A 27,494-nucleotide genomic window follows, 5' to 3' on the forward strand; every position below is an offset into this window, starting at 1 on the left:
CTTCTTCTTCGGTTTTGGTTCGTTTTGCCAAGTTTCTAGGGATATATGATGTTCCCCTAATACGAGCCGTCGTTGTCCACATTGGTTTAGAAAAACCTGGTGGTTTAGAGGTTCCCGGGTCATTGTTACAACTTAAGGACTTCGGGGGTTGATGATACATATAAAGTTCATCGGGGTTGGAATTAGATTTCTCTATTTTTATGCCCTTTCCCTTATTATTTTCTTTTGCCTTTTTAAATTCAGTTGGGGTAATTTCTATAACATCATCGGAATTCTCGTCGGAATCCGATTCATCGGAGAATTGGTAATCCTCCCAATATTTTGCTTCCTTGGCGGAAACACCATTGACCATAATTAACTTTGGTCGGTTGGTTGAGGATTTTCTTTTACTTAACCGTTTTATTATTTCCCCCACCGGTTCTATTTCTTCATCCGGTTCCGATTCTTCTTCCGGTTCCGACTCTTCTTCCGGTTCCTCTTCGGGAACTTGTGAATCAGTCCACAAATCATTCCAATTTACATTTGACTCTTCATTATTATTAGGTGAGTCAATGGGACTTGTTCTAGAGGTAGACATCTATCACATAATATCAAACACGTTAAGAGATTAATATATCACATAATATTCATATGTTAAAAATATATAGTTTCCAACAAAAATGTTAAGCAATCATTTTTAAAGAAAACACGGTCGAAGTCCAGACTCACTAATGCATCCTAACAAACTCGATAAGACACACTAATGCAAATTTTCTGGTTCTCTAAGACCAACGCTCTGATACCAACTGAAATGTCCCGTTCTTATTGATTAAAAACGTTCCATATTAATTGATTTCGTTGCGAGGTTTTGACCTCTATATGAGACGTTTTTCAAAGACTGCATTCATTTTTAAACAAACCATAACCTTTATTTCATCAATAAAGGTTTAAAAAGCTTTACGTAGATTATCAAATAATGATAATCTAAAATATCCTGTTTACACACGACCATTACATAATGGTTTACAATACAAATATGTTACAACAAAATAAGTTTCTTGAATGCAGTTTTTACACAATATCATACAAGCATGGACTCCAAATCTTGTCCTTATTTAAGTATGCGACAGCGGAAGCTCTTAATAATCACCTGAGAATAAACATGCTTAAAACGTCAACAAAAATGTTGGTGAGTTATAGGTTTAACCTATATATATCAAATCGTAACAATAGACCACAAGATTTCATATTTCAATACACATCCCATACATAGAGATAAAAATCATTCATATGGTGAACACCTGGTAACCGACAATAACAAGATGCATATATAAGAATATCCCCATCATTCCGGGACACCCTTCGGATATGATATAAATTTCGAAGTACTAAAGCATCCGGTACTTTGGATGGGGTTTGTTAGGCCCAATAGATCTATCTTTAGGATTCGCGTCAATTAGGGTGTCTGTTCCCTAATTCTTAGATTACCAGACTTAATAAAAAGGGGCATATTCGATTTCGATAATTCAACCATAGAATGTAGTTTCACGTACTTGTGTCTATTTTGTAAATCATTTATAAAACCTGCATGTATTCTCATCCCAAAAATATTAGATTTTAAAAGTGGGACTATAACTCACTTTCACAGATTTTTTACTTCGTCGGGAAGTAAGACTTGGCCACTGGTTGATTCACGAACCTATAACAATATATACATATATATCAAAGTATGTTCAAAATATATTTACAACACTTTTAATATATTTTGATGTTTTAAGTTTATTAAGTCAGCTGTCCTCGTTAGTAACCTACAACTAGTTGTCCACAGTTAGATGTACAGAAATAAATCGATAAATATTATCTTGAATCAATCCACGACCCAGTGTATACGTATCTCAGTATTGATCACAACTCAAACTATATATATTTTGGAATCAACCTCAACCCTGTATAGCTAACTCCAACATTCACATATAGAGTGTCTATGGTTGTTCCGAAATATATATAGATGTGTCGACATGATAGGTCGAAACATTGTATACGTGTCTATGGTATCTCAAGATTACATAATATATAATACAAGTTGATTAAGTTATGGTTGGAATAGATTTGTTACCAATTTTCACGTAGCTAAAATGAGAAAAATTATCCAATCTTGTTTTACCCATAACTTCTTCATTTTAAATCCGTTTTGAGTGAATCAAATTGCTATGGTTTCATATTGAACTCTATTTTATGAATCTAAACAAAAAAAGTATAGGTTTCTAGTCGGAAAAATAAGTTACAAGTCGTTTTTGTAAAGGTAGTCATTTCAGTCGAAAGAACGACGTCTAGATGACCATTTTAGAAAACATACTTCCACTTTGAGTTTAACCATAATTTTTGGATATAGTTTCATGTTCATAATAAAAATCATTTTCTCAGAATAACAACTTTTAAATCAAAGTTTATCATAGTTTTTAATTAACTAACCCAAAACAGCCCGCGGTGTTACTACGACGGCGTAAATCCGGTTTTACGGTGTTTTTCGTGTTTCCAGGTTTTAAATCATTAAGTTAGCATATCATATAGATATAGAACATGTGTTTAGTTGATTTTAAAAGTCAAGTTAGAAGGATTAACTTTTGTTTGCGAACAAGTTTAGAATTAACTAAACTATGTTCTAGTGATTACAAGTTTAAACCTTCGAATAAGATAGCTTTATATGTATGAATCGAATGATGTTATGAACATCATTACTACCTTAAGTTCCTTGGATAAACCTACTGGAAAAGAGAAAAATGGATCTAGCTTCAATGGATCCTTGGATGGCTCAAAGTTCTTGAAGCAAAATCATGACACGAAAACAAGTTCAAGTAAGATCATCACTTGAAATAAGATTGTTATAGTTATAGAAATTGAACCAAAGTTTGAATATGATTATTACCTTGTATTAGAATGATAACCTACTGTAAGAAACAAAGATTTCTTGAGGTTGGATGATCACCTTACAAGATTGGAAGTGAGCTAGCAAACTTGAAAGTATTCTTGATTTTATGAAACTAGAACTTTTGGAATTTATGAAGAACACTTAGAACTTGAAGATAGAACTTGAGAGAGTTCAATTAGATGAAGAAAATTGAAGAATGAAAGTGTTTGTAGGTGTTTTTGGTCGTTGGTGTATGGATTAGATATAAAGGATATGTAATTTTGTTTTCATGTAAATAAGTCATGAATGATTACTCATATTTTTGTAATCTTATGAGATATTTCATGCTAGTTGCCAAATGATGGTTCCCACATGTGTTAGGTGACTCACATGGGCTGCTAAGAGCTGATCATTGGAGTGTATATACCAATAGTACATACATCTAAAAGCTGTGTATTGTACGAGTACGAATACGGGTGCATACGAGTAGAATTGTTGATGAAACTGAACGAGAATGTAATTGTAAGCATTTTTGTTAAGTAGAAGTATTTTGATAAGTGTATTGAAGTCTTTCAAAAGTGTATAAATACATATTAAAATACTACATGTATATACATTTTAACTGAGTCGTTAAGTCATCGTTAGTCGTTACATGTAAGTGTTGTTTTGAAACCTTTAGGTTAACGATCTTGTTAAATGTTATTAACCCAATGTTTATAATAACAAAAGAGATTTTAAATTATTATATTATCATTATATTATGATGTACGAATATCTCTTAATATGATATATATACATTAAATGTCGTTACAACGATAAACGTTACATATATGTCTCGTTTCAAAATCATTAAGTTAGTAGTCTTGTTTTTACATATGTAGTTCATTGTTAATATAATTAATGATATGTTTACTTATCATAATATCATGTTAACTATATATATAACCATATATATGTCATCATATAGTTTTTTTTACAAGTTTTAACGTTCGTGAATCACCGGTCAACTTGGGTGGTCAATTGTCTATATGAAACCTATTTCAATTAATCACGTCTTAACAAGTTTGATTGCTTAACATGTTGGAAACATTTAATCATGTAAACATCAATCTCAATTAATATATATAAACATGGAAAAGTTCGGGTCACTACAGAAAGTCTAGATCTAAAGTTACTAAGTTAAATCCTAAGTCATAACACTTGAATCTTTACTTTAATGAAACCATAAGTTATGAAACTTAGATTCTCATCTTGTAAAGTGTATGTAAGCTTACAAGCTCTTATTTATGACAAATTACGAAGACCATAAGCTATAGAAACTTAGATCCAACACAAGTATATGAAGTTATAACTAGAAAGTTATACTTCCATGTTCTTGAACTTATAAAGTTAACTTTTAGTTTCAAGAAGTATGAGATCAAGATTAACTTGTAATACTTGACCATTAAACCAACAAACACGAATTTAAAGTGCATCATATGAAGAAATAAACTAAATAAACAAGTAATAAGTTCATGGTTGTTCATACTTTTAAAGATTCAAGCCAAGGCTTTGATCTTTAAGAAAGTAAACTTTAAGTTTACAACATGAACTTCAAGTATGGTTTTACAACTCATGAACTTTAAATCTTTAAAAGAATTAAATGTAGAACCATAAACTAGAAAGTTTAGGTTCTTGTTTGTTCTTGTAATGACAAGATAATATGAAGAACAAACTAGAAAGTTTGATTCTTAATAACTAGTAAGTAACAACTACAGCAACAAGTAAGTAAACCACAACAAAGAACAAGTAACTTAAACAAGTAAGAATGATGATGATGAGTGCTTTAAGTTTCGGTTTTGGACAAGAAAAAAAAAAGAAGAAGAGAAGCTCATGTTACTTACAATATTTGAGAGAGAAGAAATGAGAGAAAGTTGAGAGGAAAATGCAAGTTTGTGTGTGTGAAGAAATGAGATGGAATACAAGTAAATAAGTGAACAAAATTTGAAAACAAAACCACCCTCCAAGACCCTCTAGGCCGACGGTTTCAAAAGAAAAAAGGGGGGAGGGAAAAGTCCACAAGTTACTTCATGTATTTGGCTCAAAAAATGGTAATAAGGTGTGTTTGCATGGGAACAAGGTGTAATTGATACAAGTAACTAGATTTCTTCACTAGTTAATTAATCTAGTTAAGTCTAAGTATGATACTTGCATAATAAGATGGACTAAATAATCCATTAAGGATGTAGGGTGGGCTTCTAAGTCCATTAACATTAATAAAAGCCCAAGTTCAAGTAATTAACAAATTAATCCAACAAAACCCAAGTAATTAACTAGTAACCTTAGTTAATTAAAAATGATTAATAAAACTTAATCATGAATGCAAATAATATCCGGAATATTATTCGTGAAAAGTTCGTGTGTCACAAAGATGTATCGGGCAATTAATAGTCAATCGCGGTCAAGTAAATGTATATAAACAATCTCTTTATATTATAATAACAAAAGTAAAAATAGATCATCTAAAAGTCCTGCCACTAATCTTAGCCTTTCATTATCATTAACAACTTTAATCTTAACCATCCAATTTTCCTAATCAAAATTATGACCTCATAATCACCTGGCTTAATTGTTTGATTACTTTATTACCCTCCCAATACCGTAAATTAAGAAAAAGGTCGGGCATCATTTCAAAAAATATGGGTCATTCACAATTCATAATATTCTCAAACTCTCCATCAAAAGTTTCCCCAAATTCTCTCCCTCAAAAAAAAAAAAAAAAAAAAAAATACCTACAATCACTCTTTGAATCCATGTTTTGGATCTGATATTCAATTAAATAGTCGTCAATCACTCTCTGTGTTTGATGTTCATCTACAGATCATCGTTACATCCATGTTGTTATTATTTCTTACAAGCAATTCGAATTTACCACCGAAAAAACCTATTGAAATCGGTTTTTGATTATACCCAAACCGATTTTGCATAAACAAAACCTAATGAAGTCATGTTTTGATTACATCTTAATTGTTGGCGTGGGCAACATCTGTGAATAAAATGTAAAATTTTTGTTTTAAACGATTGAAACATTCAGACCTACTTTTTTTTTTTATATTATCCATATAATTCGTAGTATAATATTTGAGATCTGTGTTATTTGAGATTAACTAATTCGTAGTTTTTTTTTGGCAAAATCGAAACGGATTGCATTAGTCATACCATATTAAATTGTTTATCATCACTATGAATTAATCGTTATATCTATATTGTTCACGGGTGGTTTTAATCGATTGTTATTTTTGTTCTATTTTTGTTTTGACAATGATGCTTCAGGTAGTGCCTTCAACATAGAATTTGACTCATTGTGCGGCCTTCAAAGCAAGCAGTACTACATCATTATGGCCAACAAACACAGCAGAAAAAAGTCCCATGAATTGAGATAAGGTTTGTTGTAATTGATAAAAATTGTTGTTATTATATGTGAATTGGGATTTGATTTGTATTTATATTGTAAGCATGTTTATAATGTTATGTTGTCAATCATATGATGAAATTTGACCGGAATCACAACAAATTTGTTAAAACCCGTTATCATCTCCATACGTTGTAAGCATGTTTTTAATGTTTCAAAGTATTGTGATTCTTATCAGGTTACTAATGAGTAAATCTTCACTACAGTTCAGCGTTTAATGAGTGTAGGTGTTTATGTGTTAAAGCTTTCAGATTTTACTGTTATTACAAACAGTAAGTATAACTATGCTAACTGTATATATATAACACTTGTGTGTGGCATTTACAATAAGCTTATTTTTTATGTGGGATAGAACTGTTTTAGCTATTACCATAGGTGATTTTACTAACTGTTTGTTATAAATTCAGATAACAATAACAATGGATCATCACCAACCACACTACAAGTGACGATCTACAATATTATGTGATTTATCAAGAAGTTCACAATAGTCTAACATCACATGAACTTTACTCAGAGGTAAGCCATTAAAAAAATATATTTTAAAGTATCTCTTTCATATTAAAAAAATGAACACCTATATTCAGTTGAAAATTTTAACCAGACCAACGTACTTCGTACGTTGCTCATTTTTTGTTGTGTGAAGGAAAAAAGACTAGGAAATTTGTTTTAGTTAATCTACAAACTGTACTTCTCAAAATTTAATTTTGTAGTTTTGAGTTGTTTTTCAAATTATAGCTAAAATGGACTCATGTTTCTAAACTTAACAATAAAATATTTGAGCATGTTTTCTGTTATTTGACTGTATAGAATTAGAGGACACATCTAATTTTTAGAAAAATCGAACTAAAGCATTATGAAAATTTTGCAATTAAAGGCACCCAATTTTTTTTCCTTCTAGCCAGTGCAAAAAATAGTACATTAGGTATACAGTTCTCGGGTACCAGTTCTAGCCAGTGATTTTATACTTGCTCCATCATCATAAGACCTAGGAAATGTTGAGAATCTCAAAGTCATAAAGCTTATCAGCAAGGTACATTATTGAATGGTACTTTTTTTAAGCCTTTTATATCGTTATTTCGATTCATCTTTGCCTTTCTCTTGATGACCAACTACTAATTCCGGCACCATTTTCTGATTTTCTTCAAATGAACCTTGAGATCAATTGTCTCCTATTCACAACGTGTCTGTATTGAATGGATTCTCATGTACCAGATATGATTTAACCATTTAGGTGTGTCACGATGGGAAGACCATTGAAGTTGAAGCTGTTTAAGGGGACTAGAACACGTCACTATGGGGTGCACCAAAAGGGCAGCGAAACAACAGACAACAACATCGCCTTATGACAACAAAAATTAGTATGAAATCATGGTCAAAGGTTTGAGAACCGGTGTTACCAGTTGGGTTATTTTAGGTCAACTATCCACGTTTGTGGTACGTGAGAGTATGTCAAAGATTTCTCAAATTATAGTCCCTATTTAATTCTTAGTCGGGTTGGATAGTGTGGAGTCAAAATGGGTAATTTTCAGTGTGGAGTCAAAATAGTCCCTATTTAATTCTTAGTAGGCTTACTGTATTGCCAACCCGAAAGGGGTAGGTTTGGGAATTTCTAATGGAGACCCAAGTTCAATTCTCATATATTGTACCTTAAATGAGTAGGTGAGATATTCATAACTTCTTTTTGCTTCTGTATGCATTGATGTTATTTCTACTAACTGATGCGACCTTTGTTTTATCTCTCATAGCATGAGGTATGTGCGTGCGTGCGTGTCTGGTCCACCACTACATGTGTCACTTAATGAGGATCCTGCTAATTGCATCATGTCCAATAAAACTCAGGTAATTTTTTTCGTGTTTATATTTTTCGAATTGAGGTGGCAATGGTTGGGTTTGGTAATGGGATGTGGCAATTTTAGTTCATGGCGAAACTGGTCTACTCAGGTTGAGCTGATCTATAACGCTTCATGTCCGTCTCAATGATCTATAACGTTCATTATCTACCCACCTTCATGTAATCAATCATATGTTTAGTTAAATTTAATAGGTTTTATGTATGCTGCTAATGATATGTCGATATTGGATGAATTTGTATAGTTACTATTGTTGAATCATTATTTGATTATGTGATTCTAGCTTCTACTTATTCGTTACATTGTAGTTGCTATATGCTTTGAATTTTATCGTCATTCTCATGTAAATGATTGTTGTTTTGGGCTTATTTACGTCTTTAATCTTTCTGAAGCAAAAAAAAATTCTTTTCTTCTTCTAACTCGATCGTCCCATTTATTCCATGTGGGTTCCTCTTCTTCCAATTCTTTCCATTCTGCCAATGAAGAATCTATATAATTAGTAAATCTAGATTGGCTAATTGATGTCTGATAGAGCCTCCCCTCTGTTTATGTTCATTTGTGTTTAACTATTTCTAATTCATTGTATGTAGGTGTTTCACATTGCAATCGAGACATTGGCTATTTATATAACTAATTATTATTCCAAATGATGTTGAATATCATGATGAAATATATACATATTCGCATGTGCAAATCTCAAAAAAAGGCCAGATGCGGGTATCATATGATTTATTTGGCAAGAAAAATTATTATCGATATGGCTTATAATTTTAATTCAAATATTTAGTTAATAATAATGTAGTTTGAGTTATGAGAGTTGTAAATGAATTTGTGACATGCTGTTTGAAAGAACTGCACATAGTGCTACAGCAAACAAAATAAAGCAAGGATTAATTTTTGTCCTTCATTTTTTTAAAAATGAATGACCTCAACTCTTTGAATAAATTGATTTTTAAATTGAGTATTTAGCATATAATATAAATATGAAGTAGTTGAATGTAATATACTTTTGTGTATTTATAAGTCAAGCCGCCAGGGTTTGTTTTAGCTATTAAATCATTTTAATGGATGACAAAAGTGGTAATCCATGTGGTACAAGTTTTTATTCATGATTATTTGTTATTGTTTCAAGAGGTTTCTAATTTCTTTGCTAAGTTGATACAAAGAGTCTTACCAAAGAGTTATCGGCAGGCTGTTTCTAAAGTGTTTGTTTAGTGTCAAGGAAAATTTGAGTTAGTTTCATACATATTGTTAGCTGTGGGCCACGTGGCAAGATATTAGGACAACTTAGGGGTTGTTTACTTTCCACTTAATTGATTCTTAATTAAGTTAAATTGCTATTTTTTGTCGCTTAATATGCCACTTAATCTGAAAGTTGGTTTGTTTCCAGGAGACACAGAATCAGGCACATCTCCAGAATAAGAGGCAAATCCCGAAAAAAAGTAAATATCCCCTTAGTGATGTCGTAAAATGGGTTAGATGGGGCAGATTTGATTCACTTCTTTGTTCAGTTCTAAATGCTTAACCCGTTTGAGATAAAATAACTACATATCTTATGGGTCGAAATTGACACCTTTAAATAGTACTTATCTAGAACATGCCATTTGATCATACAGATAACTTGATCAATCTACTATCAATTTCTATTCATTTGAGCAATTTTTGAGATGACCCAACTATTTTTAGCATAGTTCATAATTTTTTGGGTGTATATGAGTTTGTTGATACTATTGGCGAATACAAGATAAGGATCCTCAAATCTTCAAAGGATATCAACAGTGCATCTATAGTCCAGATAACTTGATGGAGAGGTTTTTTTTAATATGTATCTTAAGCTTTTTTTTATTAGGTTTTTGGTTTGTTTTACACTCGAATTAAATTTTTGCTCTATCTTCATTTTATCTATTATGAACTTGTGAACGTGTCTATTGTAATTTTCATGTCTAAACTTTCTCATGTGTCTTTCTCATATGTATTTCTCATATGTCTAGACTCTACCCATCATTCTTATATATCTTTCTCATATGTCCAAATTATATCGTTCATCACAAATAATTGAGACAGATAGTTTTAAAACTGTGCAACTTTTACAATAAATTTGTTCTTAAAAAATCTTGCGAATTCGCGGATCTTGAACTAATAAATCATAAGCTAAATAATTATTGGTAATTATTCTTTTTTTTTAAACCTGGGTATCCAACTTTTTGAACCGACCAATCCCAGGGCGACTACCCGCTTTGTGGGTAGTCCGGAGTCATTGCAGACGAACCTCCGTGACCATAAAGGAGAATAACTTTGTAGTAGCAAGGAATCGAACTCTTGAACTCCACATTGAAATGTAGGAGTCTTACCATGCCACCACCACCTCCATGGTTGATAATTATTCTTTTAATAAAAAATATTAAAATATCTTTAATTGTACTAACATTTTATACTTAAATTTTCATTATTAATGTTTTGTTATGTTTCACACTTTGCATGTACTAATGAACCACATCGAATTATCATTAAATCAAATAGAGAAAATGAAATCATTGGAATTATGTACATTGCAAAAGGAGGCTGAAATTACAAAAGATATGAATAACTTGAAAAGAACATCTAGCGGACGCATTATGTGAAAAGTCTTTGTTGACAAAAGAGATCATGCTGCTATGTTTAATTATAGAAATAACATGTCTGGGCAAATTGACAAGTTATCTACTATGAAAAACTTTTTACGTGATTGTAATATATTTCGCTTCGTCATTCATAATGTTACATCATTCAAGATTATTTGATAATTTACACATTTGAACTTTTTATTTCGTCGAATGCTCTAAATACTACCGAGTATTTATTTTACTTTGCTGAAGGCAGATAGAAGTATGTGTTTTTATTTTGAAGGAGATTCAAAGTATACTCAAAATAAAACACAATTTTTTTGACTTACTATACAATTCATCAACATGTTAAGAGATTACAATCATGTAATAATTTGTGAGAAACTCTATCAATAGTAATTTATGAGATTACTACTGAAATTATTTTGATTTCTTAACAACCTAACAAATACTATAAAAATATAATTATTTGATAATTCAACTTTTGATTCGCTCCTAAAAAAATCCCGCGAATTCGCGGGTCTTGAGCTAGTACATTCATTAGAACACAAAGACGTGTCGGGCAACTAATAGTCAATCGCGGTCAAGTAAATGTATATAAACAATACATTCATTAAAACACAAGTATTAATAATAACCATTATTAATAAAAGATGGAAAAGTCAGGGTCGTTACAGTTAACAAATCGTTTAGCTCGGGATCGGAATTTGTGATATTTGGATTCATTTTGATAATGATAAAAATAAATATAAAGAGTGAAAGTGATAAAAAGGAAGAAATGGAAAGAAATGTTTGATTAAATGGTATAAAATGAAGTGAAATGGTGTGTGTAAAGTGTATAAAAATGATGTGTTTATATAGAGTGTAAAAAGAAAAAAATAATAATAAATAAACAAAAAAAGTAGCCGTTGCATTCTAGCCGTTTTTTTCTTTTTCTTTTCTCAACGGTCTAATTTATCAAACTTACCCGTCCACGAATCTGATTAAAAAGCACGGATGGAAGAACGATGGGCTGGACGACAACCTGGGCGGTACCGTTGGGACTTCTCTAAGTATACGTGACAAACTAGAAAATGCTAATCAGTTCAAGTACTCATTTCTATTTAGTTGTTTTCTTACTCTATCCGGCTATTAAATCTAGTTTCGTTATTCAGTTAGTCCCTTAATCTATGAGTTTTCTTCCTAACTTAATTTTCTTTGAATATGATCACTATTTAACTAATTATATATGTATATAAGGGATCTTTTATAATTCAATCAAATTCGCTTAACTTGGTCAGATAAATTTTACTTAATTTGCAAATGCAAAGGATTATAAATGTTGAGGTTGGCCATTGAGCAACTGTCCCCTTAACAAATCTCATACTAGCAACATCACAAACAAATAAAGGTAGCAACTTTGAGACATGCTGATGGCTCTAAATTGCATCATCCTTAACATCATGGCTCACAATGGTTAAAAAAGTAGAGCAATGACTTCTATTAGTAGTTTCTAACCACAAGCAATAAACATATGACAACCAAACTTAAGATCCAAAAAGCAATGAGAATGTCATATCACACAATATAAACCAAATCCCAAATCCAAAATCCATAAAAAAAAAAAAAAAAAACAAAAAAAAAAACAAAAAAAAAAAAAAAAAAAATACACCCACAATCAAAGTATTGTTACAATTATCATTGTTCCATCTCAAACAGCTTTCAACAACCCTTCACTATTAGTTCTTCGCATCGCAAGATCCGGCCTGAAGCTTACAAGTTTGCTACTCACATCAACAAACTGATGCCTATCACTCGTCACCTTTACTCCACTCGGTGGGACCCTCATGTTCCGTCCACGGCTACCCACTCCTTGACTCTTCCGACCATGAGTTGACTTTTTCGATTCTGACCTCAACCCACGGTCAACTTGATGTGCAGAAATACCAAGTCGGGCAGCTCGGTCAGCTGAGTCTTTCATACCACCTGTTTTAATTGATTGCCTGTTGTAGTATGCAAGATGAGGAAGAAGACCAAGAAGGAATTTTTTTACTTGCTCGTCTCCGATGTTTTTTTGTGCAGGGTTACCCTCCAGGCTTATGGCTTGTAAGGAGTTGTAATTAGCCGCCAGCTGTCCTAAGTTTTTCGTCGTGGACAGCTTGTTGAAACGTAGATCCAATACATTCAATTTCAGTAGACGATGTAGGCCCTCCACCTCACTTATTTTGTTTCCCGCCAAGTATAGTTCTTTAAGAGACGAACACGAAGCCAGACCTGACAACAATAACAAACATTATCAAGTTCAATTCAAGCAACTAATCAGCAAGGATGCAAAAATCGCTACTCGGTGAGTACTCAGTTGGGACTTTTTAGGGAGTACTCGGTAACTCAGAAAGTACTCGAATGTTGACCATTTTTGACTTTGACCTATTTTCCGAGTAATTATGAGTTTTGGCCGATTTTCCGAGTAATCCCAAGTTTTGGCCGTGTTTGACCAAGTTTGACCGAATTCTCACCGAGTAATTTCGAGTTCTGCAACACTGATACTCAGAATTGGCATGTATAAAACAAAGAAAACAATAAATACCGTGCCCAATTCTGAGAATCCGGTTGTAGCTAAGATCAAGTATGCGCAGTCTAGTGAGTTCTCGAAGGCCTTCAATGGTGGAGATACTGTTCTTTGATAGATTCAAAATATGGAGTCCTCGAGGAAGTGCACCCGCAGTTATTCTCACTAAAAGAACAAATAATAATATCACTAACGAACCAATATCTCGAACAAACAAAAGATCAAATCACGAAGGATAGAATTCAAACCTATCGAATTTCCCGACAAGTTAAGCGCTTTAAGGCTCGAAAAAGCACTCAGAAACGGTATCACAACTAATCCATGGGTTGCAAGCTGAGCTGTTGCGGCTGAAGCATTTAAAGAAGATATGTATCTTTTAGCAGCATCCATACCCAAAATCGACTTGGCATCATTTTTTACAGATAGGGCGGGATCCAAGATGGTGCGCTTAACATCATGTTGACCATGGTCAACAAATTCGGTATGCAATGTGTCTTCCAACGGAGAAGAATGTTGAAGATCCATAACCCATTTCTCGATACGCTTAATCTTGAAATCCTCATTAGGCAATTGCTCCCATTGACTATCCGAAAAATCTTCTTGGACACTTTTACCCTTGCCCAGGTCATCCACCGCAGGGACAATCCAGTCTTTTGCAGAACCCGAATAATCATATGCATCATCACCATCATCTTTTTCAGCATGACCTTCACTGCTTTTCTCAATTTCCCGCTCCGGTGAAGTTTCAACGCCATCAGATTTTTCATTCCAACTTGAATCCAACTCCTTCAACGCCTCAGAAGATCGAGATTGATGAACAACATTAGTATGACCCAAATGCAAGTAGGGCAAAGAATTCGACTTCACAATATTGTGTGGGGTGCCACGTGTACGGCTACTAGATCCACCAGTACAAGCACCAGAAAACAGAGTCTCGGAGTTATCACCGAGTTCTTTATCAGATTGTTGCAGGTGATCAGGGGATAAATCTGATGCAACGTTAACCATATTCGAACTTATCTGAGGAGACAGAGACGCTTGTGCGTTCTGATACTCGTCTCCGATACCGGTACCATTAGAAGATGATGATCGGTCATCAGGTATTGTGTCCCGATAATGTGCCAGGCCGCTTCCTAAAGACGTACACTTCCTCATTGTTCTGATTTCGTGGGCACGTTCACTATCGGTATCGTTCATGCTTTTAAGTCCTTCAGATTTCCAATCTTGACCCATTAAAGATGCAAATTGATCAACAATATTGGTCTCGGAAACTTTAGAATATATGGGATCGTTCTTAGGTTTATTTGTGTTGTAATCTTCCACTGTTTTTTGCATTGTTTCGGTAGGCAACTGAACGGTTTTCTGCACGTACAAAGTTGAAATGGTCAATAACAAGGTATCTAAGTCCAGCCTAATCAACTAAATAAATTGGGACATAAAGTATTTGGGTCAACCCATCCTGACCCGTTTGGATCTGTTAGACAAACAGCCCACTTTACCACCTACCATTGAGCAACAATTAAAGCGATCAATTTCATTTGGCAAAAGAAGATTAGCAAGCTCACCTTTGGTTTCTGAGGATTAGTTGGAGAATGGAAGCAAGAGAACCTAAACATTGTGGCCAAACAAGCTGAGTTAACTCACTTAATACTGACTTTCAAACGTATCTTGAAAACGAACTCACTAATCAACTACATCTAGATGATTGAAAAGATAGAAACAAACGTATAACTCAACATAAAGTTGCGAGAATATCCTAATCTTAGCCGTAGTCAAGTGATAAACCGACTGAAACACGGCGCAATCTCCATATATGTGATGATCTTGATCTTCTCAATACACAAAGTAGAATTACTCCTTCATTATTATTACACACCACAGATCTAGTGGTGCGAGAACGGTTTAAATTTGTTGTAGCTGCCAGACTGTAACAACTCCTTTGGGTCCTATTGGATCCCAGTTTTTGACATGCGTAAGAGACGAATGCCTGATATATCAAAAAAATGAAGTTATTGTACAATATAAGTTTTTCATTTGTGCAATATAACTAAAGTTATAAAATCAACACCACAACATACTGTATTATGAGAATATGATGTGCATATATAGATAGATGAATCACCTGTTCTTAATTAAGATATTATACATGGTGTATATGTATATGTATATGTATATGTATATGTATATGTATATGTATATGTATATGTATATGTATATGTATATGTATATGTATATGTATGCGAATTCAATCGTTGATGCTTGCGTATAGGCATAATTATAACAAATATTGTGTGTACAGACATAATATATCTGTGAACTAAGATTCAATACACACACACACACACACACACACACACATTTTTCATGATTCATGCATCAAAAATCACATTCACTATCCAAATGATACCAAACTAACAACAAAAAAGAATATAATACAGCCATATATTCATGGTAGGTAATGAACTACACAAAGCCTATAAGGTAAACAATCAAACAGTAACCAAATTGAAGGCAGGCAATGGTTATAATTGAAATAATATTATCTTATATAAATATATATGTATGAACAGAGAAATACAAGAATTTCATCAACTATATTTAACAAATTGTTGATATAAACACCGAAATTACAATAGCACAGTAACCTAAACAAACGATGATAAAAGAAGACGAGATAAATTGAAGCTAAACACAATAAACAATTTAATAATTGAATAGAAATAAAAAAGATCTAACCTCTTTATAGCCAGATTTGGTGTGAACAAAAAAAAGGTTATGTATCTCTTTATTTCCTGTGAAATTGGGGGTGATGATGATAACAAATGTAAAAAGACTAGGGAAGAAAGGCGTTGGATACTTGTATCGAAAATATTGGAGATTATATTTATTGATTTTTTTTCTTATTTATTCCTTTTACTTTTTGAAAGAATAAAAGAATAAATAAAAATGTGTGTATTTGGGGAGGGAGAAAAGTAGAGAGCGGCGATGGAAATAAAAAAGATAAACATGTTATAATTTAGTAGTATATAACTACTTTTAGTGGTCAGGTTCTTGACTGTAGGCTATTGATAAGTATTAGAAGATAAAAGAGAGGGAGAGAGTATATTCATATTATTTTTGGTGTGTAAAACTTACATACATATGAGGCTTATTTATAGTGCTTAAATCTACTGTACATACTTTACATAGTTAAGATTTGTTAAATACATTTGGCCATATGCATAAAGTTGTCGGCCACATATTTGTCTTATAACACTCCCCCTTGGACGACAATTTTGTTTCATTAAGATCAACTACAAGTTACTGCTTCGTTAAAATATCACGAACCTATCCATATATAATATATCAATACCTTTTCTTTTTAAACAAACGTCACATATATATACTTGTTATACTTTTAATACTTTTAATAATTCCTTAGTCCGTAGTTAGCAGTTCGATGTTAGTAATTCAATTTTAATGGTTCATTTTTAGATGTTTAATAAACCCCCAACGAAATAATAAAACCCCCATCGTATATGTATTGGTCGAGATTAATCTTGACCCACGGTACCGGTGTTGTCAAATGACGTGTTGCGTACATAAAGTACCGGTGTTGTCAAATGACGTGTTGCGTACATAAAGTACCGGTGTTGTCAAATGACGTGTTGCGTACAATCATGGGATCTTATGATTAATCTTCTCGTGTTGTTTACGGGTAATCCTGAACCATATAAAATTGAATTATAAGTACATATATATAAAATATCATGTTATCTTAAAAAGATGTGACTTATTTAATTTTTCCCAATTATTTTCGTGGCTAAACTAGTCTTGGATATCCGATTTTGTTTCGGTCATAGTTTCTTCGTTACAACTCCGTTTTCGTTGATTCAACTTGCCATCTCCTTGGATCGAGTCCCTCTTTAAGACTATGAACTGTAAATACCTTAGTTTGTATTCAAAATCACACGGCATAGGTGAAACTTTAGTGAAACTTATGAAGTTAAACATTTTTGTTACAAAAAATATCATTTAATGACCATTTTTCTAAAAATACTTATACTTTGAATTAAATCATGAAATTTTTATGTGTTAACATATTTATAGTAAAAATCATTTTTCCAGAGAATAAACTTCCAATTCAAAGTTTAAGATGGTTTTTAATTATCCAACCCAAAACAGCCCCCGGTTGCACTCCGACGTCGTAAAAACAGTTTTTAAGGTGTTCTTTGAAAAACCAAGTTATACCTTGTTAAATTAGCATATACTTAAGTTATATTACAGGTCTTGAAGTATTTTAAAAGTTAAGTTAGAAGGATCTATTTAGTTTGCAAACAAGTTTGAAAACTTTCAAACTATGTTTTTGTTGTTAAAATTGTATACCACAAAATATGATAGCTATATATATATGAATCGAATAAAGTTATGAACATAGTTACTACCTCAAGTTCCTTGGACAAGGTTGCTGTAAAAGAAGAGTAAAAAGCTAGAACCAAAAGGGTGATGGAATTGGATGAAAGATTGGAAGTAAGTTTGTGTTCTTGGAAGGATTTCTTGAAGTGTTTTTGTAAGGTTTTCTTATGAGGTTTAAGTGTTGTTTTTGAAGCTAAATGATGGGGAAAATGCTTAGAGATGATCAAGTATGAAGTTAAGAGTATTTTGAGAGAGAAATGGAAGTGTAAGTATGAGAAAATAGGGTGAAGAAATGGTGTGCATGCATAAAAACGTTTTTAGGTTATAAAGGAAAAAAAGATACCTAACTTTGTTTTCTTGCTAAATAATTCATGCTACTTGACAAATGGTTGGTTCCACATGTTTCTTAATCATTTAAGGCTGCTAAGGAGCAGATTTTTATTGGTATATACCAATAGTAAATACATCTAGAAGCTGCGTATGATACGGGTACATATACCCTAGGTATACGTATAGAAATCTTTGAGAAAACGGAACGAGGATTCAAATATAGCTATCTTTTGTAAATATACTTATATTGTTTTATGTATTTAAGTCTTTAAAAGTGATTAAATACATTACTTATACGATATATGTATAAACATTATAGGTCATAAGTATTTAAGTCAAATAACGTTACGTATGGTTATCGTTTTGAAAACTTAAGTTAGTAGTTTCAAAATATACTTATAACTTATTGTTATTAATACAAAATGAGATATTAAAACATTCTTAGATCATGTTAAATATGTATATATACATATATATACACAAACGTATAATTATCATATATTGTATAGTTCGTGATATCATCGGTCAAACTAGACGGTCAAACGTTGTGTAAAACTCTTTTCGAAAACATAAGTCTCAACAATTTGGATTACTTATCATGTTGGTAAGGTTTAATTTATGTAAATATTAATCTTATAAGTATAGAACGATCGAAAAAGTGCGGGTCAACTTTAGGGTTTTTGCTTATCGTGTCGGAACCATATAGAGATTAGAGTTTAAATTTGGTCGGAAATTTCCGGGTCGTTACATAAAAACCTTGCTAAAGAAAAACCCAACGAGATAAAAACTTTAGCCAAGGGAAAAAGAGTGCATCATAAAGTTGACTCCCCCTCAAGTAGATATCGCTGAGTCATCACATCTTTTGAACTTGCCTCATGCCAATATTGTGAACGTGTGTTCTGAAGACAACAGTTGACAGTACTTTGGTATAAAGATCAGCAGAGTTGTTGATTGAATGTATCTCATTTTAATCCGGTTGTCTTTAATGAGATCTTGAGTATATAAAAGAATCTGAGGTTTTCATCTGAAACTCTATCATCTAAATCTTTTATGTACAAGTTTAGCCCCTGTGATTTTTCTACAGTCTCCTTCATGGTTTGCTCAAACCGTTATTTCAATTCATATTCCCTTTCAGTCCTTTTCTGAGCCTTACCAACATACCATTCTTTTCCATCAAACTTATGACCTTTAAGACCGTCTATGGTTTTAGCGCCTCGTCAGCATTTATGTTTTGTTCTGTCACTTTTGATACCCTTCTTTCATTTCATTTGTACTATGCAAGCTGAATTATCTTCATAGATAGTTGTTGGACTTTTATAGCGTTCTAGTCCACAAGAATCAATAATGAATTGTGTCATTGATCTCAGTCAAATACATTTTCGAGTAGTTTCATGTAATGCAATCACTTCGTCATGATTTGATGATGTTGCAACAAGTGTTTGTTTTAAGAACGCCATGATTTTGTGGTACCTCCATTTAGGAATACATATCCAGTTTGAGTTTATCTTTATGAGGATTAGATATATGACCTGCATATACATAATCAACCAAATCTTGTTTTGAATTGTTAGAATAAAATAATTTTAAATCAGCAGTTCCTAAAGGGTATCAAAATATATGCTTGATCCCATTCCAATGTCTTTTGTAGGAGCTGAGCTGAACCTTGTCAACAAATTAACTGCAAAATAAACGTCAGGTCTTGTACAATTTGTAAGATACATAAGAGCTTCAATTGCACTAAGATATGGTATTTCTGGTCCCAGAATATCTTCATGATCTTCACAGAGATTAAATGGATCAGTGTCAACATTAAGTGATCTAACAACCATAAGAGTAGTTAATGGCTTTGCCTTGTCCATATTGAAAACGTTTTAAAATCTTTTCTGTATAAGCTGTTTGATGTACAAGTAAATCATTAGGCATATGCTCAATTTATAAACCAAGGCAATACTTGGTTTTTCCGAGATCTTTCATTTCAAATTCTTTCTTTAGAAGTTGAATGACTTCATGAATCTCTTTATTTGTACCTATGATGTTAAGATCATCAACATAAACAGCTATAATCACATATTCGGATGTTTTCTTAATGAAAACACATGGGAAAATAAGATTATTTGTATACCCTTTGCTTATCAAGTAATCACTTAATCGGGTATACCACATGCGACCCGATTATTTCAACCCATATAAAAATCTTTGTGATTTAATGGAATACATTTTCTTGTGTTTTGCATCAGATGCTTCTGATACCTTAAACCCTTCATGTATATTCATGTATATATCATTATTAAGTGATCCATACAGGTAAGTAGTAACAACATCCATGAGATGCATTTAAGTAACTATTAGGTTGATTAAGTATCTAATAAGTAATTGTATCCATTACAGGAGGATAAGTTTTCCTCATAACCCATTTTCGGTCTTTGTGGGAAATCTTGAGTTACAAGTCTAGTTTTGCCTTGTAACTTCATTTGCACATTTCTTTTTCGGATAAAAATTCATTTGTATCCCATACGTTTCACATCTTTAAAAGTGATAACGATTGATCCGAATTTTTTTTATTGAGCGATTCTAATTCAGCTCGTAATGCTCCTTTCCATTGAGCTCAATCATATCTATTTTGATATTCAATGACAGATTTTGGTTCTAGATCATCATCTTTATTCATGATGTCATTGTAATATTATATGAAAATATCTCATCAAGATTTTTCATTTCATTTTGGTTCCATAATATTGCATAAGTTATCGCAATTTATGTATTTACATTTATCAATATCCTCTGCAGAAGGAATATTGATTTGTGGTTCTTCTTGAACACTTTCTTTTACCTCATTATCAGCTGATTTTCTTTTTCGAGGATTTTTATCTTTGGAACCAATTGGTCTCCCACGTTTCTGGCGTGGCAAAGACTCATGAGTGACATTATTGCCAGCTTTTAGAATTTCAATTGTAGCTGAAGCATTTACTGCTAGTATATATGATTTAGTCACTCCTTTTTGTATCTGTAAATACATCGGGTAATTTATTTGCAAGTTCTTGCATATGTATTATTTTTTAACTTTCTTTTCGCATTCTTTTGTGCGATGATCAAGATACATTAATTTATGTTCACATCATGCAACATCTTTTTCTTTATTACTTTTTTTTTTCTCCCCCTAATACAGGGAACAATTTTCATTATAATGACAATCAGCAAAATGTGCTGTAAAAACATCACCTGTCATGGGTTCAATATATCTTATAATTGAATATGTTTCATATCCAACATATATTCCCATCCTCCTTTGAGGACCCATTTTAGTGTGTTGTGGTGGTGCGATAGGAACATAAACCACACAACTAAATGTTCTAAGATGAAAAATATTTGGCTCTCGACCAAAATTAAGTTGGTAATGGAGAATATTTATGACTTGCACTTGGTTTAGTGCGAATTAATGTCGCATCATGTAAATTTACATGTCCCCATATAAATATTGAGAGTTTTGTACTCATTTCTAATTGTCTAGTTATTAGCTGCAAACGTTTATCTATTGATTCAGCTAAACCAATTTTGTGTATGCACATGAGCAACTGGATGTTCAACAACAATCCTTGTAGACATATAATAATCATTAAATGCTTGAGATGTTAACTCACCAACATTATCAAGTCTCATCCTTTTAATGGTGTAATCAGAATAATGTGTTCTCAATTTAATAATTTGTGCAAGAAATTTTGCAAATGCCATATTATGGCTTGATAACACACAAACATGAGACCATCCGCTAGATGCATCTATTAGAACCATGAAATATAAAAATGGTCCACATGATGGATGAATTGGTCCATATATATAACCTTGAATTCTTTCAAGAAACATTGGTGATTCTTTCTCAATATTCATCTCATTAATCACCATATGTGCTTTTCATTAATCGCCATATGTGCCTTTTCATTAATCACCATATATGCTTTTCATTAATCACCATATGTGTTTTTCATTAATCATCATATGTGCTTTTTCATTAATCACCATATGCGCTTTTCATAATATATCCTTTTCACCATATGTGCTTTTAATCATATGCGCTGCGCTTTTCATCATATGCACTTTTCATCATATGCGCTTTTAATCGTATGCACTTTTAATCATATGCGTTGCGCTTTTCATTATACGCGCTTTTCATCATATGCGCTTTTCATCATATGCGCTTTTAATCGTATTCGTTGCGCTTTTCATCATATGCGCTTTTCATCATATATCCTTTTTCGTTCATTTTATCAAGTTTGCAATACCTGATATAGTATTTATAATTCCTTCAGTTGATTTCAAATTAATGAAATATTTCTTAGATTTGAGTATAGTGTGTGTGTGGTACCAATATATGCAATACAAATATTCCCACCATGTGATTGATTTTGTACTTTAGCAGTATTCATATTTAAATTTCAACAAGATTGTAACGACCCGACCAAAACCATTATTGACGGCGCCGTTAACTTAGGTCCCGTTGCGTGGTCGTAGTCCCTATATGAGACTCGTTTGACCAAAATTATGTCGCATTCATTTGAAAGGTACAAGACTTGCAAGTTTAGTTTACAAAACCGTTCGACAACAAGTCTAAGTTTACAAAAGTCATAAAGTATAAATGAAATAACTTGCGACATAATTAGTTTAAAAACACAGTTGCTATAAATAGCGTAAGTATGTAAACAAAAGTTTGAATCCAAAAGTGCTATCACTAGCGTATGTATGTATGTATGCTTGACCCCAAGCAAGAAATCAGAGTGTATGCATGTATGCTTGACTCCAAGCAAGTATGAGTGTACGCGGAAGCATGTATCAAATAGCCAAGTATGAACCTGAGAAACATATAGAAAACTGTCAACGAAAAACGTTGGTGAAATCATAGGTGTTTGTAAACGTTGTTTTTGAACCACAAGATTTAGCATTCCCATAGTTGATTATCAAAATCGTTTGCATTCCAAAAGTATTGTTCGCGAGCACCCAATTATCAAGACTTAACGTCTCCTTCCATAGAACCCCATCACCATAGTGTTAGAACATACACTGTTTCTCGAAAATATATTTCATCCGTAGACGGTAGCGAACCGTCCGTAATGAGGGTTTGTCAAACCCGTATGGCCACACAATATAAGTTCTCGCTTACACCCTGCAAGTGTAACTAATGATAATCGAATTGAGGATTTTTGTTCTAACTCGCTGTGGAATGTTTGTTTCCTTGTACTTGTGTTCAAAGTAATAGAGTATGTAGTATAAAACTGTATATGTTTCTCATCCCATAATTTAAAAGTATAAAAGTTGTTGAAAGATGGGACTATGATCTCACCTCGAGTGCACGAGTATAAAAGTACTTCACAAAGTAACGTATGCATGAAAGTTGCTTAGCCTTGACCTAAACAAGTAAGTTGTATCAATTAACCGGTTACGACACAAGGTCGGGTGAAATGTGTTCAATTAGTCCTATGGCTCGTTACGACTCGAATAGTATAGCATGTGAATCACGTTGTCAAGTTTCATGCAAGAATCAAGTATAAAAGAAGATTAGAACGATTGCATAAACGTTTGGTCAAGTTTGACTAAAAGTCAAACTTGGTCAAAGTCAACGAAAAAGTCAACACGTTCGGGTCGGGTCCCGAACTATTTTTCTAAGCTTAGGAGTCATATATGAGCATGTTGGCCAAGTTACATGTTAATCGGAGGTGCGTAGCATAGTTGGATTTAAACAAAAAAGTGCAAAGTTGGTCAGCCCCTAAACAAGGCAAATGTCGCGCCGCGACATATGGTGGCCGCGCCGCGACAATGGACGTGGCCTGGTGCCTGGTCAGTTTCAAAAGTTCAAGTCTTGATTCAAAATTCAATTTAGCACAAAACGCAAACCGTAAACACTTAGAATGCGTATCTTATATCGTCGGAAAGCTCTTTTGACAAGGAATACAATTAACTACCTTTCACAAGCAAAAACATCAATTACAATAACCGAAAACTCGTCAATTGATCAAGAAAGGTTTATTTTCAAAGTTTCAAGTTCGTAAAACGTATTTTATGATTCGGGAATCCAATTTACACATACGATATGCCGTTTTGAAGGTAATTAAGCATACATTACAACTAAACACTTACTAATAACATTTCATGGCATTCGAAACATCAAAAGCTCGTTTTAAGTCTATCAAGCCCTAACCAAAATCCGCAAAAATCAATATTCATGTTTTTGAAGTTTTCTTAATCAACCTACGCATCAAAACGAAGCTAGTGATACTAGTAACACAATTAAAACATGAACTTTAACAATTTAACAACATTAACTCATCCAAAATCAAAGATTTAGCACACCCATTTCAAATGTTCAAACTAGTTACTCAAAACAACGAATCGAGCAAACAAAACATATATTCATGTTATACACGAGCCATAGACACTAACTAACACCATTTCAAGAATATATAACGAATTTAGAGAAATTTAGTGTTTTAGAAATGTTACCCAAACGAGATGAAATTGGTACCAAAATGTAGAGGATGAAGAGAGGATCACGACTATGTAATTTGTTTTGATGTTGGCCTCCTAGATCGAATTTAGATGATGAATGATTGAATTGGGTAAATGTGTGTGTGTTCTTGCTAGAGAGAAAGAAAGAGAGATGGAGATGATTGAATGGTGGTGATTGGGGTGGACTAGTTGACCTAGTCAACTAGTTTGCCCCGTGTCAATTTTAGTCCCTCGAGTTTAGAAGCGGGTGCGGGATTTTACCGAACGAATATTTTGAAAACGCTCGAGTAAACGAGTGATGTTATAATTAAGTAACGGAAATATTATGAACGTTAGTCAACGGAAACTACGAATATAAATCACGAAAGATATTTATTTAAAAATAAAAAAAGACAGTGTTAAAAATAAATTTAACGGAAAAACGCGGGATGTTACATTACCTACACCTTAAAAGAAATTTCGTCCCGAAATTTAGTTGGAAGTAGCAGTTGTTTCTTCTTCGAACTGTTGTGTTGCCGATTCTACGAATAAGTGAAGGTACTTCCTTGGGCATTTCAACGAACTTTGACAGTCGGGATTTTTACATTGGTTTAAAGTTTGGCTTCACGATTTATAGTTTCAATCGGTCCTCCTATGAGGTGGAGTTTATCGTTGATAGTAAGTTCATCGAAGAGGAGAACAAGTTCTTGTTTCGCAAGACACGCCTTTAAGTTTGATACGTAGAATTTAGGATGAACGGAGACTCGAATGAGTTGAAAAATCTAAACGGCTAGTAACGGGTCCAAAACGCCCCAGGATTTTAAAAGGACTAAAAATATCGCGGATTTAGCTATCTACGTTTCCCGAAATGGATTACACCTTTTCAAGGTGCGACTTTAACGTTACGCGGTTACCCACTTGGAATTCGAGAGGTTCACGTCTAACATCGGCATAGTTCTTTTGGCGACTACGATCCGCCTTGAGCCTTTCTTGGAATTGAAAAATTTTCCGGTTGTTTCATGAACGATTTCGGGTCCGGTGGTTCGCTTGTCACCTACTTCGGTTTAACAATTTAAGAAAATGACAATTACGGCTATACGGGTCCTCGAAAGTGTGACGTTAAGACTTGAATGATAACCATCGTTGTAAGAGAATTTTGTTAAAGGCAAAAACTTTTCTCAAGTAAATTTGAAGTTGATAACACAAATTCGTATTACGGTTTCCAAGGTTTGAATCGTATGTTTACTCGGTCCGTCGGGTTGTGGTTGATGTGCGGTACTCATGTCTAAACGTGGTCCCGAGACTTTTTGTGAGGCACTCCAAAATCTAGAAGTGAAACGAGGATCTCGATCCGAAACGAGGTACATCTCTTTAAGGTATATTTGAAAGAGTTTGTTAGGACGTGAAAACGTTTGTTGGAACAAGTTTCTGTTTCTCAAGAATTTCGCGCCGCGGAAGATTTATCGGTTTCCGAAAATGTTCGACAGGACTATTCACCCTCGAGGCGAATACTAGTATAGTGTGAAGAGTCTCTCTCTCCATTGAGAATTTAGATAAAATATTTCCTTAAACGGAAGTACGAGTGTAAGGCGAGAGAAGTTTTGGCCTCGATGTGAGCATACCAAGCATTTTGTAGTTCGTCTATAAAAACTATAAGAAAACGAGATAGTACACACGTATAACATATGTTTGAAGTCGGAAGAATTTGTCATTCATTCGGAAGCATAAATATGGTTCGATAATAATCGAAGATGTGTCCCGGGTATGGTTGTTATCAATATTCTCAGAGTTTTCGGATATCCCAAACAAGAAAAATAAATTCATGTACATGGCTCATGGTGGTGTTTAGGTTGATCGAGTCTAACTACCATCACGTGTCACTAGAACTTTGGTATGTCTTACCGTAATATAACCACGTTGATCGAGTGTCGTTATATTACGCTAACTCATACCTCCATTCCCACATCACTTTATAGATTCAAGTTCGTGTAATCGTGAAGTTTAAAATAAACAAAGTGTAACGACGTCTCTAACGTGACTCGTATTGAATCGAAAGAATTAGTGCAACTATAAAGAAGCGTTCCCCGAGGGAAGTGTATAAATGATTGTTCACGTCAATGTGGTTCGAGTCAGACAATAAGGTATTCAGGTATGAAAAGAGTAACGAGTCATGATAACGAGTAGCACGCAACCGTAGTGATAAATGTTGATGACGATACTCACCTAGAGTAGTGATGGTAGTAACACCAAAAAGTAGATAGTAAGAAACACCAGTGGGAAACCGATAGTAAGTTGAAACGGTGGCAAAATAACAATCCGGGAGACAGAGTTCCCGAACAAGTGTGACTAATGAAGTCGTCGTCATCCATACGTGTATGAATCATGAATTTACGTGTGTTACCAAAAAGTGGCGGAATACGAGTTCGTATGATGAAGGTTGGGTACCATTAAAAAGTTTGCCTAAGAATGATTCAAGTATAATGCACAAGTAGTCAAGTAAGTGCTATCTATAGCAAATGTATGTCAGAATGCAAATGCTAACTATCCGGTTGTAGTCTAGACTCACTAATGCGTCCTAACGACTCTGTTAGACACACTAATGCACGTCCTAGTTCCCTACAACCAACGCTCTGATACCACTTGTAACGACCCGACCAAAACCGTTATTGACGGCGCCGTTAACTTAGGTCCCGTTGCGTGGTCGTAGTCCCTATATGAGACTCGTTTGACCAAAATTATGTCGCATTCATTTGAAAGGTACAAGACTTGCAAGTTTAGTTTACAAAACCGTTCGACAACAAGTCTAAGTTTACAAAAGTCATAAAGTATAAATGAAATAACTTGCGACATAATGATGTGCGAAAAGTGTCGTATAAAATTATCTTGTAAATAATATGGAAAAATACCGATTTAAGATTGCTACACACTAACGGGCAGTGTACCCGATCGTGTA

The 27,494-nt window shown here is 33.4% G+C and overlaps 1 protein-coding gene across 1 annotated transcript; it reads right to left on the reverse strand.

The window, feature by feature from the left end:
* Positions 1-12,279: 12,279 nt before the first annotated feature.
* Positions 12,280-16,196, reverse strand: LOC139857511 (uncharacterized). The gene is made up of 5 exons (XM_071846292.1): positions 16,079-16,196; positions 14,908-15,329; positions 13,591-14,704; positions 13,361-13,507; positions 12,280-13,047 (listed from the first exon to the last, which is right to left on the reverse strand). Exons 2-5 carry the CDS (start codon positions 14,956-14,958, stop codon positions 12,485-12,487), a joined length of 1,875 nt encoding a protein of 624 aa, XP_071702393.1. The 5' UTR covers positions 14,959-15,329; positions 16,079-16,196; the 3' UTR covers positions 12,280-12,484.
* Positions 16,197-27,494: the final 11,298 nt, after the last annotated feature.

The sequence above is a fragment of the Rutidosis leptorrhynchoides genome, chromosome 7 (genome assembly GCF_046630445.1).
Source record: "Rutidosis leptorrhynchoides isolate AG116_Rl617_1_P2 chromosome 7, CSIRO_AGI_Rlap_v1, whole genome shotgun sequence".
Taxonomy (NCBI): domain Eukaryota; kingdom Viridiplantae; phylum Streptophyta; class Magnoliopsida; order Asterales; family Asteraceae; genus Rutidosis; species Rutidosis leptorrhynchoides.

Bases quoted from the DNA above. Each gene is read 5' to 3' on its own strand.
- LOC139857511 (XM_071846292.1), bottom strand. From the start codon at position 14,958: ATGTTTAGGTTCTCTTGCTTCCATTCTCCAACTAATCCTCAGAAACCA. The intron at 14,705-14,907 runs GTGAGCTTGCTA...TTGTACGTGCAG, and splicing joins CTAATCCTCAGAAACCAAAG to AAAACCGTTCAGTTGCCTAC. The intron at 13,048-13,360 runs GTATTTATTGTT...TATTGTTGTCAG, and splicing joins GATTCTCAGAATTGGGCACG to GTCTGGCTTCGTGTTCGTCT.